Raw genomic sequence first — 17579 nt, 5'->3', positions numbered from 1 at the left:
GGTGGAAGTAAACTAGTGGTTCGTGCTCTGTGTTGTTACTTCTATAAAATGCAGGAGGGAATTGAATCTGTTAGTTTGCATTCAAATAGCTTTCTCCACGTTTCCCCAGCGATCAGAAATAGGCCTATGGGAGGGTTAGAGGGACAAACGCACTTGAATGATTTTGTGGAAATGCAAGAGTAAATCTTTGCCTTCCCATCCCATTATAGAAAGACTTCATGGAATAGAGAAAGGGGAATACTGACTGTTAGACTTCCCCTGTCCATAAATTAAATGTACATGAGCATGACATAAAAAGCAGTGCTGTGTTTTTAGAAGTTATTTTAATATACGATAGATCTCTTTTCAAAACTCAGCATAAATCCAAGCACCAGAAACTAATGTTGTATAACTAGTGGTGGAAGAGAGTGTATTGCAATTAATAAGGCATCCCAAAAGCACAAACATCTGCAAGCTACCCCTGGTCTCCAGCATCATCACTCAACAGAATTGATGGAAAGATATGCCCATATTAATGTGCTGAGTGGAAAGATCAGGTTTTGAGATCATCTACCATGAAGTCATAAACAGATTTATACCCTTCTAAGTCTATTGACGTCAATGAACTTTGGAGTGTGTGACTGTGCTTAGGTCTGTGCTACTAGTAACTTGCTTTGGAACAGCTCCATTAATTTGAGGATGAAACTGTTAGAGTGCAGACCATAAACCATTCAACGGAGTATTTCTACAAAACTACCTAACCCTCCCTTTCTGTAAGGTAAAATAAATGGGAATTACTACAAAATAAATTACCACTGATTCACATGTGTATTTTCTTCACTAATTAATAGGCCACCTTGGACATGATGGGAGATTTGTGAAGGTTCCACAGTTCTGTTAAACCTCTGGAGGACAATTTACATCAGGAAAATACACAGAGGAAGTGTTAAATCACTTTTCTAGAAAACTGGGGGACCCACTCAGTTTGTCACTGAAGAATTGAGTGGTGATTTGGGGAGGGTCTATGCCAATAAAGGTATTTGGATTGGATTGATTGGATTTGGGGAGGGCGAAAGCAGTCATCACAGATCAGATACCAGACAGAGGGTTGGATCTTGACTAGCAGGGCTTTTATTTCTGAAGGAATGCAGCAGAATAGAGTTCTGGAACCTCTTAGTGGAAACAAAATTCTCCAAAAATGTTTAAAAGTTCATGAGGGAGACCCATGTGTTTCTCCTTCATTTTCCTCTTGAGAGTTCCAGCACCTCTTTTTCCAGGGGAAAAAAAGCCCTGCTGACTAGCATTTCAGTAGGCACAAGGACATCTGCTCACAGAGCATGACTCTTGTCACCTCTCAAGAACAGGATTTTGTGAGGTATTTTGGGTCCCCAGGGAAAAATTAATGTTCCTTGAGTGGAAGTCCCTATGCCTGCTGAAATTATTCAGAATTCAAGCCCGAACTTTTATATTAAACTTTAAGGGAATCAGGTACAGTTCCTCTCAGAAGAGCCATAGATGATGAGATTTTGGATGACAGGCATGGATGCATAAGTCAGTCTTTGCTTTGTCAGTCATGTTTGCTAAGCAACTCAAATGGCATTTTCGTTCTTTGTGATCGTTGAGGACCACATTTTTCTGCCAGTGGTATCCTACCAGCATGGTTGAGTTCTGCTTCTGTCATTAAAATTAAACAACAAATGCAGTTTCTATAATGAAAATAAGATGCTCAAAATTAATTTACAATTCTTCTTGTATTGAAGGCCGTGATGGCAAGCGATTTTGCAATCCCAAAGTTCCGGCATTTAGAGAAACTCTTGCTTGTTCATGGCCATTGGTGTTACTCTCGACTCGCCAACATGGTGCTGTATTTCTTCTACAAAAATGCAGTAAGTGATGGATAGGTTTGTAACTGTACATGTTTCTGGAACTTACTGAGCAGTGCCTTGCACTAATGTCATCATGTGAGAAGACTGCAATGTTTCCTCTTTGATTTTGACCTGCTATGCAGGATTCATACCTTTGAAAATTTGAGTGCACTTCACACTGGGCTGCCTTTGAAGATTCTTTCAGAAGCTTGAAACTGGTGCAGAACACCTTGTGGTAGCTTAGGGCAGCTAGGTGCATATTACTTTGATACTCCAGTGACTACATTGACTTCCTATATACTTCAAGATATAATTTGATTTGCTAGTACTGAACTAGAATACTCTAAATGGTCTCCCCTCCCCATATTTCTAAGAGACACACTTAATCAGAAATAATATATTAATACCATATGTGCAGGAAACTTGAACATCAAGGGAAGACGGAGAACCATTTGATTAAGTGTTCCATATTGATGGAACTTGTAGATGTTCCCTTGAGTGTCAATCTGATTTTTATGTCACTTTTCTACAATAAAAGCTCTCATATATTTATACTTAAATAAACACCATACTATCAAAAGACAACATAAAAAGTATTAACTATATTTATTAATCACAGTTCAGTTGCTACGAGCTGTGTATGTTAAAAACAAATAGAAAGTAAAAGTAAATTTGGTTTAGTCAGAAACCATAGAAAGACTGATGAAAGAACATTTTTAGCTGTCTGTCTCAAAAATGACAATGGAATGGCTCTGGCAGAATTTTGTTTAAGCATATGTACCTGCATTCTGGCTCCAAAGGTGTCCAAGTTGGTTTACAACATTTTTAAAAATCGGTATAACAAAAGTCAGTAACCAGAACAACAGACCACATCTTGAAACAGCAGTCCTGGACATTTAGTGACTCATCCAAAGGCATGATCTAAGCAATTTTGCAATCTTTGAAATCTGTGAAATTTTGCAATCTGTGAAATCTAGTCAGAGAACATAGCTCTTCTGGAAGACTGTTTCAAGAATGAGCCCAACTGTTGAAAAGGCCTCTGAAACCCAACTGTTGAAAAACCCTGACCTGGCTCTGGCCATACCCAACCTTTATAGATACATGAACATGAAGGATTAAAAAATCCTCAGCAAGGTGATATGTCTGGTAAAGGTGTTCTTCACCCTCTCCCTCTTTGTTCCTTTGGGAGGGAGTTCCACAGCTCTCATTAAAAAGTCCTGTTGATGGCAGTCTTTACTGCAGATTATGGCGGCACCCAAAGCAACATCTCTACAGTTGACTCATCTTATTTCTGTTTGGACAGGTGGTGGGATTTATGCAAGAAGATAGTCCCTAAAGTATCCTGAATCCTGATCATAGAGGCTCTAGAAGTCAAAGCTAGTACCTTAAGTTTTAATCAGAACCAATCTGATAACTCATGGAGCTCAAAGATTTATATGCATTCTGAAGTTAGATGTAGATAAAATCAGATAACCAAATGGCGATGTATCCATAGTATTTTGAGGGGCTGTACCAGGTCTTACAGTAGTCAAGTTGAGAAATGCATCACATGCGGAACAGAGTTTAGGATTCTGATGACCTAATTAGGGAGCTGGAGTTAAGGCATTTGTTATAATTAAATCAGCCTCTGCTCAAGGCTTGGATGGTGTTAGTTCCTCTGCCCTCAAGGGTGATGGACCTACTGAACTCCTTGGAGACCTGCATGACATCTTTGATAAGCCCATCATCTTTGTAAAAAAGGTGTCTTCTTTCTAGAGGTTTGTTAGGCCTTCAAACTTTTCAGTAGTTGTGCTCATACTTTGGAACAGTCTTCCAGAAGAGCTATGTTCTCTGACTAGATTTCACAAATTGTGCATAACCACATTATTCCAATGAGCTTTTGGCAGAATCTCAAGGACTTTTTGGTTTTGTTTGATTTCTATGGCAAGCAGTTGTTATTTTATTGGGTCATTTGCGCATATTAAATGCATGTTAGTTATGGGAGCAATTCACTTTTAATTTTAATTTTTGCTGTTGATTTTACATTTTCCACTTTGAAGATATGACTTTGCATAAATAAATATATAAACAGAGCCAAGCTAGCAGACATTACAAATCATTTAAAGAGAGGAAAGTCCTACCTCTGTTGCCTACTCCTGAAGAAACCATATTTGTCAAGGGATGATACATTCCCAGTATCAGACATGCCTCTAACCTACAGCTGCAAGTATACTGTATATGGAGGAAATATCCTTCATTGATCCATTTCATTTGGGCTTTCAGTTTGGGTAGAAGACAGTAAACCCTTGTAAATTACCTGTATCTGGTAATAGACAGGGAAATTGCACCATGTTGATTGTTTTAGATCAGAGGTGTCAAACTCATTGTTATAAAGGCTGAATCTGACATAAATGAGACTTTGTTGGGCTGGGCTGTGTTGGGCTGGGCCAGGCCATGTGCGTACCTATTCAAGATTAGGTAGTAGAGATATCAACTTTATAATGGACACAGAAAAACAAAAGATTTTTTAAAAAAAATTAAAATAAAACAAGCATTAGCACTTGCTGGTCTTAAAGGTGCTTTCTTTGTACTTCTCCCATGGGATCTGGGGAATTGGGCAAAGGAAACTCTGGCTCTTTCCCTCCTTCCCCAGGGGACCAGGAGGGGGAGGAACCTCAATCAATGAAGAAAATAGAGGTTTTGCTCTGTAGTTCCTGTGCAATTGAGCAAGCCTTCCAAAGCAAGCAGTGATGCAGAATGAAGCAAGAGAGAGGGAGAAGGAAGCAGACAAGAGCCAGTTGCACTGGGGCCTGATAGAAGCCCTCTGGGGGCCTGATTTAGCCCCTGGGTCGCATGTTTGACACCCCTGTTTTAGATGTCTCTGTAGTCTTGTTTTGTGTACCATGGAACCTGAGTTGCACTCCTTTCTGGAGAACATGGATCTAGGTACAGTGATGCCTTTTTGTCTAATTTTTAGACTCAGCTACTATAATAGGCTCTGTGTGGGACTTGCTTGAGGGTGTGGGTTTTTTATGCAGATATTGGGACATGAGTGAGGAGGAGGACAGTTTTGGCAGTTGCTCTGAAGCTATGGATTAGCCTCCCCAAAGAGATCTGGAATTGCTTCTCATTGCTACCTGTTGAGAGAGAAACTTCTCTTTCCATAAAGCCTTTGGCTGCTGAACTTAACACTGGTTGCATTAAGCTTAATAAAGTAGATAGTGAGAGTGGAAATTAGCATCATATGAGAGGGCAAGAGAACGACAGGTGACAGAGACTGCATGGGAGGCAGAAACTCTTATCTATTGATTGTACTGGGGAGGGATTGTTTGTCTGGTATAAGCCCAAACCTTAGCTGCATGATCTTCAGTTATATCATTTCATAAAGCTCAGCTCTAGCATTCCTTAGAACATATGTGCGAGTTCCACATTATCCCTTATTTTAAGAGTTCTGATCTGGCAATTTTTGTTAAGTGCAGATGGCTGGCATTTATAGGAATAGCAGATCTTCCTGAGTGACAAAAAATATGTACAGAAGAATCAGTATGTGTACAGTTGATAACAAGACATCCTGTTTTATAATAATAATAATAATAATAAATTTTATTTATATCCCGCCCTCCCCGCCTCGGCAGGCTCAGGGCGGCTAACAACATTTCAATAAGTTATACAATATAGGGTTTAAAACAATTAGGTTATACAGTAATATAAAATACAATCTAAAACAATATAAGATTATACAATAATTTAAAACAGCGATCTAAAACCAGTTCCAGTTGCCTGGATCATTCCATGGTTTGGACGGCAGTGATCTTCCTGATGTTGTTCTGTTCACTTATGTTATGGCAGGGGTCACTGGATAAATCGTTGATGGATTAAACAGCCATCCTATCAACGGTCTACAAAAGCCTGCTTAAAAAGAATGGTCTTACAGGCCCTGCGGAATTGATCCAAATTCCGCAGGGCCCGTACCTCCTCCGGGAGTTGATTCCAAAGGCACGGGGCTGTAACAGAGAAGGCCCGTACCCGGGTACTCTGTAATTTTGCTTCCTTTGGCCCAGGGATAGTCAGCATGTTCTTCCCTGCTGACCTCAGTGCTCTTTGGGGCTCATATGGGGAGAGACGGTCCCTCAGGTAGGCAGGTCCTCGGCCATATAGGGCTTTAAAGGTGATAACCAGCACTTTGTATTGGACCCGGTATGTAACTGGCAGCCAGTGCAGTTCACGCAGCCCCGGCTGTATATGCTCCCATTTCGGGAGTCCTAATAACAGCCTGGCCGCTGCGTTCTGCACCAGCTGCAGCTTCCGGGTTCGACACAAAGGCAGCCCCAGAGGCAGAGTATAGGCAGAGTTAACAGATTTAAGTGTTCTGTGATATTTTTGTTCAACAGTCTAGGACTAGCCTTTCACAAATGGCCACTCATGGTGGTCCAGTCACAATTATCTGCTGAATTTAATACCTGAAGCTGCCTTATACTGATTCAGACAGACTAGCAATGGCTCTCCAGGGTCTCAGGTAAAGGTTTTTCTCATCACCTGCTACCTGATCCTTTTAACTGGAGATGTCAGGAATTAAGCCTGGGGTGTTCTGAATTCTAAGCAGATGTTCCACCACTGAGCCACAGCCCCTTTCCAGTCCCTGAGCCCTATTGTGAATTTTTGAAAGTACAAATCCATATCTGAGTTACTATAGATCAGGGATTCTAACATTACACCCTAAAAACAAACAGGCCACAAATTAATACTACCATTTTAGAGGTAGAGGCTAAGGAATGCGTAACTAACCTCTGGCCACTTAACTCAAGGCCACAAAATACTTCAACGTAGTCCATGCAAAGGGTCATTAAAACCAGACTGACTGGATGATGAGCTTCGCAACCTTTGCCACCATTTACAAGTGCATTCTGTTAGCAACTTCAGTTCCAAAAGAATAACATTGCTTCGGACTAATCACATCACACGAGAAATGTAAAGAATGAGAGTGGGTTGTTTTTGTTTAAATCAAGAAAGTTTATGTGCAGAAGTTGTGGGAGGAGGGACAGTTTGCACCATTCATTCACACAGAGAGAGGGTTAATTGTCTACTCAGCATGGTTAACCAAATGGCCTGATTTCCACCACTCCTCCACAGGAAGCCTGCTGGGTGGCCTTAGAACAGTCACAGTTCTCTCAGAGCTCTCTCAGCCCCACCTACCTTGTACAGTGCCTGTTGTGGGGATGGGAAGCGAAGGAGATTGTAAACTGCTTTGAGACTCCTTAGGGTAGAGAAAAGCAGGCTGTAAAATTACCTGTAAAAACCTACTCTTCTTCTACTGTTCTTAAGCAACATCAGATTGCCACTCATTGCTTATGTGCCTTGTTGTTGACTGTCCATTGGTATTAGTTGGCCACTGTGTGAGACAGAATTGGTCTGATCCATCAGGGCTCTTCTTATGAGGGCTTCCCAGCCATTACTCCCCCATTATCAGTCCTTTTCCATTTCTTCTGTGAAGTGACTATTTTTCCATGAGCAAATGAGTGGATGTTCTCATATGTCCTGTAAACTTCTTACTGCCAACAGGAGAATCTGCTCAATTTCTAAAAACAGCTGCCACCAGATTGAGCAAAATATGGTGGTTTGGTGTATAGCAATGGAACTGCTGGAAACATGCTAGAAATCATATTTGTTTGGCAGCACTCTAGCCATTTTTGCCTGTAGTGGCTACTGGTGGAAGGACACCTACTTCCTTTAAAAAAAAAGAATGTGGGTTAATTAATCTTAGTCCCATTAAGAGGGTGATATGTGAAGTGGGCCATCAGCAAATTTCCATCGGCTAGGACTTTTTAGAGGTTTTTAAAATGTCTTTAAGAATTGGTATACATTGCTAGAAGCAGGTGTAAAACCATGCATGGGCTATACATTTGATATGTTTGTTCTGTATGAAATTGTATGGCAAAACTAAAATACTACTTTACTTATTAAGAAAATACCTGAATCCTCTAGCTCTGGAGTGACTAGTATCACTAACCATATAGCATCTTTAACTTGAAGGCTTTATGTCAACCTGTTCTTTAACTGAAACGAAAAGCGTGAAACTATAAAGACGGAGAGCACAGTACTCCCTCGGATGGCACAAATTAGGACTAGGAAAAGAAACTACACTGCAGCTCAGCAGTGCGGTTATCAGTTGCACTTCTGATATATTTTGCTCTGAGGCAGTCTATAAATTAAACATAAAGTCATCAAAATTGACTTGTTCTGAAGGTTCACATTGATCCTTCAAAGAGCAATTCAAGTTTGAAATGAATAACAGAGTTTATCATGAGAATTCTTGCAGCCGGAATGCTCAAACACTTACTTTGGCGTAACCTGTCTGAAGTCAGTGGAACTTCTCAAGGATACATAATTGGATGACTTCAGTGCTGGTATTATGGGGCTGTCAATACATTTCTCAAAATGTATGACCCACACCATAACAATGGAATTAAATGACTTTTCAGTGGGTTTGCTCTTAGAAATATAAATTTTAAATGCCCTGCAGTTTTCAACTGTTCATAATAGAAATAGTGGAATCGTGCAAAAGATGAGAAGAAATATGTCTGACATTCTGTAACAAGAAGTTTCTTAGTAGTACAAGGTTAGAACAATAGCATTATGCAAACACTGTATCAGGAGAGGATAAAGATTACAGAAGCTGAGATGCTCAACATACAGACAGGTTCCAGTCATGTAAGCTGAATATAGAAGATAAAACTTCCTGTGTACACAGGCCATTATGCAGTTGTGATGCATTGCATGTGAAAATCAAATTTAATGGGGATCAAGACCAGACAGTGCAATTCACTCCCCCCACACACACACACACATATGTCCAGTGAAACATTAGTGCTCACGTGTGTAGCCATTAAAAGAAATTATGGCTTTGAATTCACAGTGGGGTTCATCATAAAGCATCAAACATATGTTGGTTAAAGGAAATACAAGTTGGAACTGAAGGATTGGAGATAGAAAGAGGTACAGATAAATGACACTTTTTATTCTTCCCTCTCCTGTTCCACACAACAAATCAAATCATTGGAAATTGTACTAAACTCAGAGAAAAGTCATTTTGAGATGTTTCATTTTCGGGCTCCAAAAGATGCACACAGTTTATTTCCCTGTACAGTTTAACCATTGTAGAAGTTCCTAATGGTTGGAGCAATTCAACGAGAGAATCAGTTTCTGAGAGCAAGCACATCCCTTGCTTGGGGATCTTCATGCAAAGGGTGGATAGCGATCTGTCAGGGATGCTGTAGCTCTAGATGTCCTGGACTGAACATAGTTGAACTAGATAGCCTATAAAGCCCCGTTTAGTTCTACGATATTGGTTCCTCTGATGCTTCCCATTTCAGGGAAAGGACTAGATGGGGCTTATTTCTAATAAGCAAGGAGAATATATCTGAAAAGGGAGCTGCCATGTTGCCCTTGTTACAGGCATCTGTGGTGCCTGTAAATCCAGCATACTGGGTATAGTCAATGCATTGTTCTCTCTCTGTCTGTCTTTTTCAGATGTTTGTGGCCCTTCTTTTCTGGTACCAGTTCTACTGTGGTTTTTCTGGGGCTTCAATGATAGACCAATGGTACCTGATCTTCTTCAACTTGCTATTCTCCTCCCTTCCGCAACTGATTTCTGGAGTGCTTGATAAAGACGTACCTGCAGACATATTAATTGCTGTGCCTCACCTCTACAAAAGTGGCCAGGACATGGAGGTACCAGCTTGGCTTTACTGTGAATGTGTTCTCAGTCTACAGCGTGTGATCAAAGGACACTAAAAATGCTCTTAAAATAAGTCATTTCCATTGCTAATGCAGTTTTTAAATTTTTTGTCAGTAGACAGAGCACTATGTACTAGAAAGTTCTGTATTTAGACATTTTCTAAAAAACAGCTCTAAGAGTACAGGAAAGTGTCAAAACTGTGGAGTAAAGTGAAATCAGGTTCAGAATATAATCCTAGGTAGGGTTGCCAGCTGCCAGGTAAGGGCTGGAGATCTCCTGGAATTACAGTTGATCTCCAGATGACATAGATTGCTTGTTTATTTATTTAAAACATTTATTCCACTTCTGGAGAAAATGGCTGCTTTGAAGGTGAACGGTGTGACATTATACCCTATTGAGGTCTCTCCTCTCCCTAAACCCAATTTTCCAGGCCCCACCCTCTCCAGGTATTTCTGAACCCAGAGTTCTAATCCTAGGTCTGGGAGCTGGAAGATAGAGCATAAAGCCAAATAAAGAATTATGAAACATACAAGCCAATCTACTATGACATCTTTAAAGATTTTGCTTGCCAAATTGCTAGACAATGGTTAGCCATCAATTATAATAATCAGAGAAGGCTCATTATTATCTAATTTGATTGTCCCTGCTTTCCAGAGTCTAAAGCAGAGAAATGTCTCTCCCCTAAAACCTGGGACCTGACAAACTACACGTTCACGTTTCTAACAAATTGAATCCAGGTTCCCAGCAGCCACTCATCAACTACAGGGAATGGCTTTTAAAAGGGGGGGGGGGAAGAACCCAAACAGGCACCCCTGGGGGAGGAAAGGCTTCTGCCTTCCCCACCCCCATTTTCCTAGGTGATAACAGCACTGGGTGATGTGTTTCCATGTTTTCACTATAGTACAGTCCACTGTAGCATGTGGAGCCGCAAAAATGAAGAAATAAGTTCTTTAAGTGCTTTATTTGCACAGAGAACTCAGACCCAGTTTGTTAAAACCCAAACGTAGTTTAGCCCTTAGATTTTTTAACAAGAGAAACCAAGGATTAAGCCTGGAACATTCAGCAGGCCAGGCATGCGCATTTCCTTTGAGCCCCAGCCCCTGTCTGAGAATTTGAGCTAAACTCAAGAGTCTAGGTGTGGTTGTGGTCAAACCACATTAGGAGGCAAGACAAAGGAGAAGTGTAGCTTCCTGGTTTCAGTTTAGTGAGGAAAAGGTGGTATCTGTACTGATTTTGGACTCTCATTCTGTATTTCTCTATTTGCAGGAGTACCAGCCTCATATGTTCTGGATGAACATGATTGATGCTCTCTATCAAAGCCTAGTTTGTTTTTTCATCCCTTACTTTGTAAGTTGTCAGCTGTAGACAAGTTCAGATCTGATTTTCCTTACTCTGTTCTCTGAAAAGAGGGAAACGAGGGTCAGGCTTAGCAAATATACTCTGGGTGGCACTATAGATGAGAAAAATGTATCTTCCTCCCATGTGGCGTGGCTGTCATGGGCCTGTGAAGTGCATATAGAGACATCCAAAGATATCACAGACCTTGTTACAGATGTGAGAAATGAGGCTAGTACCAGGGGAGGGTGGGGATCACAATGCCAACTGTACTAAAATCAGACATTTTGTCTGTCATACAGTGGATTTTACAAGGTTATTTTTATGATCCATGCAGAGAAGCAAAGCTTTCTGATATGAAATGTTGGGCAATGGTTCTGAATAATGTTTCAAAATGGAGATCTGGACAAGCTTTCTTTCCAGAACAGCAGGCAGTTCCAAGTCAGCAGGCTAGGAGAAATAGGTGATCTCGAGTAAGGTTGAATTAGGATTTCTGGTAGACTGAGGATAGCATAGCCCTATCTTCTCCAACCATATACCACTGATCCTAGTCCTTCAACTTGGCTGCTGTTGGAAGAATCAGCAGGAGCTTCTGCATCCTTAACCTGACTTCTGAGAGTGGATCAATTCACACGTTACATTTACAATGGTTTAATCCGGCACCTAAAAATTGACAAGTGTGAATGTAACAAGCAAATGTTCTGAAACATATGTGCCATGTTTGCTGGGCCTCCAGGGCAACTGGTTGGTCACTGTGTAGAACAGAATACTAGACTAGATAAACCACTGTTCTGACCCAGCAGGGCTCTTCTTACATCCTTATGCATGCAAGTACACTAGGGTTGCCAGGAAATATATGGTGACTTTGGGAGTAGAGCCAGGAGACTTTGGGGGTGTAGACAGGAGCAAGGTTGTGACAAGCATGATTAAACTCCAACAGGAATTCTGGCCATCACATTTAAAGGGACTGTGCTCCTTTTAAATGTAATAATGGAAGATGGGACACCTTCTTTGGGGGCTCATAGAATTGGATCTCCTGGTCCAATCTTTTTGAAACGTGGGGAGTTTTTTGAGGAGAGGCACTAAATGGTATGCTGAAAATCTAGTGCCTCTAGCTAAAAAAACGGCCCTCTCAGATACCCATGGATTGATTCTCCATTATACCCTATGGGGATTGGTCTCCATAAGTATAATGGAGTGCCCAGTGGACATTCAACCCCCACCCCCCTTTCTGATAACCCTGAAGTGGGGGAGGGCCTCCAAACCAGGGGAACCCTCTGCCCCCAATTGGGGATTTGCAACTCCCACAGGGAACTCCCATGCTGAGTGTATAGTTGGATGCAGATCTAGATTCGCTTCAGTGGAAGGCAATGGCAAACCACCACGTAAAAAAGTCTGCCATGAAAACGCTGTGAAAGCAATGTCACCCCAGAGTCGGAAACAACTGGTGCTTGCACAGGGTGCTTACCTTTACCTTTTTAATATGTGGTATTGGCCGTAAGCACTTCCAGGATGTTGAACCCATTGCAACTGTGTAGACTTATCATGCATGTGTATTTAAGATCAATGTAAAGTTCCATATTTTCTCAAACCTTGCTTTAATGTTTTCAGACTTATTATGATTCAGATGTGGATATATTCTCCTGGGGAACCCCAGTCACCACCGTAGCTCTCTTCACCATAATACTGCATTTGGCAATTGAGACCAAAACTTGGGTAAGTTGCCTTTCAGCTCTCCAGTTGCTAAAATATTTTTCACACATATTACCTTAGATGGTTAGTATGCAATAACAAAAACAGCAACAGACCAAGTTCAGGATATTTTGTCCCAGAAGATAGACTATTTATGGGTCACTGTACTTAGTTGCCTTGATTTCAAAAATTCTCAGTTTGCCCTCCTTTTTGCACCATTTCAAGCTTATAACCTCCCCACCCACCCTGCTCGTAGTCCCTGCCCATTCATGCATAGTTACCTTTAATGGAGTAAGTGGTGCCATTTGGGGGAGATGATGCCACTTCCCCTGTACTTCATTTAGCTTTTCTCCAACAGTATTGTGCCTTCTACTGATCTTGCAAAAAGAGCTTCTAGTAAGCCCAAGATCAGTGGGAAACTGTTACCTTCAAGCATTCTCTTGGTGCTCTTTTCTTCCACTATGGTAATAACATTCAGATAATGGCATGCACACATCGATCTTTCAGAGCTCTTTTGCATTGAGTGGATGAACAGAAAGACTATCCAAAGATTCTAGAGGCTTTAGAGAGGAATTAATTAATGTTGCTCAGCTGTTGAAGTAAAAACAGACAATTCATATATTACTACTATAGCACAAGAGCTGCTGTCACAAGATCATGATTCACATCACACCAATAACAGTAGGAATCATGTGTGACAAGCATATAACGTGATTGTATTCCATTCCAGCACTGCCAGCCTGGAAAGCTTATATTGCTAACATGGGAAGTAATTATATTGTTAACTCATTCCACAATGTTACCAGTGTGCCATAGGACCAACACACTCAGAAGTGGTTCATGTGACTGTATGAAACAGATGGCTGTGACTTGATCCCACAACTTCTTGAGCTGGGATCAAGACAGCATGCAAAGGGTTTGATCCTTTTGCTGAGGGGCTTATCACTTGCTTTTGGTCACGAGTCCAAGGAAAGGGGAATGCAAGGAATTTTTTTTTAAATTTTGCTTTGTTTTTCAATATGTAGTTTTTATTTTGCTTTGTTTTTCAATATGTTTTCAATATAGGGCACAGTTTCAAATTAAATGGCTCTGTGAGAGACTTGTGCAGTGAGGTCATAGACACTATCCAGTAGGAGCTGGTGATACTAGCACAGGTGACATATCCATAGAAAATCAGCATATATGCCCATTTGATTAGGGAAGAATAACCTCTTCTCAGTAGCTGCATCTTCCAGCTTGAGTTTTGGGAAACAGGAATTCCTGTGGTGGGAGTTTTGGTTGAGTCAGCATCGCTTGTGAAGTTTTTGCAGAGAAAAAGGCAATTCACCTCATGTTTAGCAAGGGCTTCTCCTTTGTTTCTGGATAGAAAGCATTCTATTTTCCTACAGCAATATATTTTCATATGTTTGCATTCCAAGAAGGTACCAAAATGACAAAGTAATTTTGAGTGTCTTTCTTTTAGACTTGGCTACATTTGTCATCTTGTGTCTTCAGCATTGGATTGTTCTTCACTGTGGCACTAATTTACAATGCAGCTTGTCCAATATGCTATCCTCCATCCAATCCGTACTGGATTATGGAAAAGTTGATGGGAGGTCCTATGTTTTATCTGACATGTTTTATTACACCTGCTGTTGCTCTGCTTCCCAGGTATGTTACCTTTGTTTGTCTTGTGTATATTCATGAATTGGATTGAGTAAATGCTGAAAGAATCAAAATACATTGTAGAGTTTAGAGGGGTAAATGAATATATGATCTTAGGTCTCATTTTGTAAACACTGGCTTCAACAAATACAGAAAACAAATATTAAATAAATCAGTACACAATAGATTTCCCCCCCTAACCTTTAGATAGCATAACAAAACACATGTAATTAGTTAAAAAGAGCCCTGTGCTGATGGTCATGTAAGCACTATGACATAGGCTGGTTGTCCATGGAAGGAAGTGGGCCCAATTCCCCAATATTCATTCAGACTTCTATAACAAACTTTACCCTTGTGTAAATGTACATATATAACCACCTTCACACAATTTTAAATAATATTTTTAAGCATTGGTATCCTACTTTTCTTCCTGAAGGAGCCCAGAGCAGCTTACAACCACAAAAAAGGACTATACAGAGAAGTCAATACACAAAACAGCACTGATCCTGGACTACATTCTGGTTCCTGCAAAAGCCTAGACTATGAGCTATGAGCCAGGAGCCCTTTGACACTTGCCCTCCAGCTTGCATCCAAGGGCTCACTCCTCTGGCCATGTATAAGCTTTATAGGTACATGAACAGGAAGGGGAAGAAAACAAATTGTCAGTAAGATGGTGCAGCTGGTAACAGTGTTCCTCCACTCCTTCCCCTCTGCTTAATCAGCAACCCACTTTTCCCAGTCACATGGAAGAACCTTATGCACATACGGCTAACAGCCACTTCTGGCTAAATATCCAGATGTTAGGGCAGGGGTCTAGTGGGCCTATCTCACTCCCATTTATGTGCTGGTACAGCATTCACTTTTTAAAACCTCTGCATAACATGGAATCTTGAATTTATGGAGGACATGGCCAGAAGGCTGTGCATTCAGCCTTCTGACCATGTCCTCCATGCGTTCAAGCTTCCCATGCTGGCATAGGCCCCCTACTTATGATCCAGGCCCCCTGTTTTTCAAGGTCCAGATATGAATTACTCATATGTTTGGTATAGTGGTTAAGTGCACAAACTCTTATCTGGGAGAACCAGGATTGATTCCCCACTCTTCCACATGCAACTGCTTAGAGACCTTGGGTCAGTCATAACTCTGTCAGAGCTGTTCTCTTAAGAGCAGTTTCTATCAGAGCTCTCTCAGCCCATCTACTTCGCAGGGTGTCTGTTGTGCAGAGGAAAAGGGGAAGTAAAGCAGGTTGTAAGCTTTTCTGAGACTCTAAATGAAGGGTGGGGTATAAATCTAATCTCCTCTTCTTCTATGCAAATGGATTTTTGGCCATCCATTTCATATTATTTAACAGCAACCAGGGTTTTTTTGGTAGAAAAAGCTCAGCAGAAATTCATTTGCATATTAGACCACACTCCCTGATATCACCATTATTTCACACAGGGATTTTCTGTAAAAAAAAAAAAAAAAAGCCCAACAGAAACTAATTTACATATTAGGACACACACCCTGATACCAAGACAGCCAGAACCACGTTCCTGGGCGTTCCTGCTCAAAAAAAGCCCTGACATCAACATGTTATTTCTGGTCAGCAGCCCAGTTTTGAATTCTCAGTAAAAAGGGTTGCAATCCATTCTTCCCTTAAAGTATCTTAGACAGAGCATACCAGTAAAGTAAAGGGAGAAATTCTCTGCATCTCCATTTTCTCAAACATGTAACATTTCTTCATGCAGGATTCTAGCAAAGAATTTTTCCTGTGTTATTCAGGCAAGATGCAATCGATACACTTTGCTTTCAGAACATTTTTCTTTTAACAATGACATTTCTCATTCTCTTTTATTATTTCTTTCTCTATGGGAATTTTTCCCTTCTCAGATTTTTATACAGAACATTTCAGGGCACACTTTTTCCAACCCAACTTCACCTTGGACGCCAGTTGTCAAATTTGCCACCAGAGGTGCGCTGTCAGTGTTTGGAAAGATGGAACACCAAAAAGGACACAGATCCTCATAAGTATCCAGGCATTCATTATTCTTTAGAAAACCCTTATTTCATTGCTAATGACTCTTTAAATGCCTGTAACCAAAACAGTCCCACAGAATTATCTGATCGTGGAAATGAAAAGACTCTGCAACCAAAGACAGAGACTACAACAGGTTTAAATATTTCTCCTCCTCTATGTGGTGCTCAGTTATCTGAGGAGAATGGACATGCTTCAGTAGCTGATAGTGAAGGAATATCTTCAAAATTTCAGAAAATTACACACATCACATCAGAGCTGGGGCCAACAATGGCAGAGGAAACATTCCAATGGAACTCAGCAGTAGACCAATCAGATTTCAGCTTGTTGAACTGGATCACATCAACTCCTTTATTTAAAGGAAGTGGAAGAGACTCACCAGGGTCATCAAGCAGTTTACAAAATGTGAGGCAAAACAACACAGCTCCATTTAGCTGCAGTTCTTCTCAGGATTTCAAAGTCTTGCCAGAGCAGAACTCAACCTGTTTTCAGGAGCAAATCCAAAGGTCTGCAAAGGAAGCAGTTTTGATACCTGAATCTTTTGAGTCAACTTTTTTATGACGTAGGACTTCAGCATTTGTTTTATTTGCACAAAAAAGAGTAAAATGGTATTACTCTAATTGTTTCTAGAGATGAAACAGGAAATCCAAGGTACATAGAGATATTTTAAGAGAAATTTTAAGCACAGTGCTTTGAAAATAAGAGCTTTAAATGCAAAGAAAAGATACATTTATATATTTATTTTTCATCTCATTTTGTACAAAAAAAGCAATATTTTATTTTTATTCACTTATCTTGTATTCTGTTATTGGCTTATTTCTCAAATCAAGTTTCTATCCCCATTAATTCATATGAAAGTTGTTGGTTTAACTATGATGGTAAAACCAGTTCAGAATATTAATAACTCTTTATTACAAGAGCTTGCATAGAATATCACCTGACAAAAAATTCTCTTTTTTGGCAGTGGTGGGGGAATGGAGGTCTGCAAAAAATTGCTAGGAAGTCCTTCAGAAACATAGCCTTTCCTTGTAAAATAAGGTTAACTTGCCATCAAATAAAGATGACATTTTAGATATGGGACCTATTTGATATTTCCACTATTGTTATGTATGTGTTATGGGGGATCAATAACATAACACTCATCCATATTGCAAAGATGTTATTCTACATTGCATCAATGAAGGCATAGTTCTCCATTTTACGTTAATAAAGAAATCCTTGGAATAAAGAACTGTTAGAATATTCCAGTAAAATGTTGGGAGGTCCTGTTCCATTAAAGTTGGTATTGGTCCATTAAATATTCTCATCCATGGTGCTAATGGCTAGCTCTTTA

The 17579-nt window shown here is 40.4% G+C and overlaps 1 protein-coding gene across 1 annotated transcript in view; it reads left to right on the top strand.

Moving 5' to 3' along the window:
- Window positions 1-17069, top strand: part of ATP10A (ATPase phospholipid transporting 10A (putative)) — a 163362-nt gene extending 146293 nt beyond the window's left edge. Inside the window, exons 17-22 of the mRNA XM_060233861.1 lie at window positions 1740-1865; window positions 9351-9551; window positions 10825-10905; window positions 12505-12609; window positions 14048-14235; window positions 16102-17069. Of these exons, the coding sequence (XP_060089844.1) occupies window positions 1740-1865; window positions 9351-9551; window positions 10825-10905; window positions 12505-12609; window positions 14048-14235; window positions 16102-16807 (1407 nt within the window). The 3' untranslated portion in view covers window positions 16808-17069. The remainder of the gene's footprint in view (window positions 1-1739; window positions 1866-9350; window positions 9552-10824; window positions 10906-12504; window positions 12610-14047; window positions 14236-16101) is intronic.
- The last annotated feature ends 510 nt before the right edge of the window (window positions 17070-17579 follow it).

The sequence above is a fragment of the Heteronotia binoei genome, chromosome 3, assembly GCF_032191835.1.
Source record: "Heteronotia binoei isolate CCM8104 ecotype False Entrance Well chromosome 3, APGP_CSIRO_Hbin_v1, whole genome shotgun sequence".
Lineage (NCBI taxonomy): Eukaryota > Metazoa > Chordata > Lepidosauria > Squamata > Gekkonidae > Heteronotia > Heteronotia binoei.
Note: the sequence above shows the minus strand (reverse complement) of the source record. Positions and strands in the feature narration are given on the sequence as shown.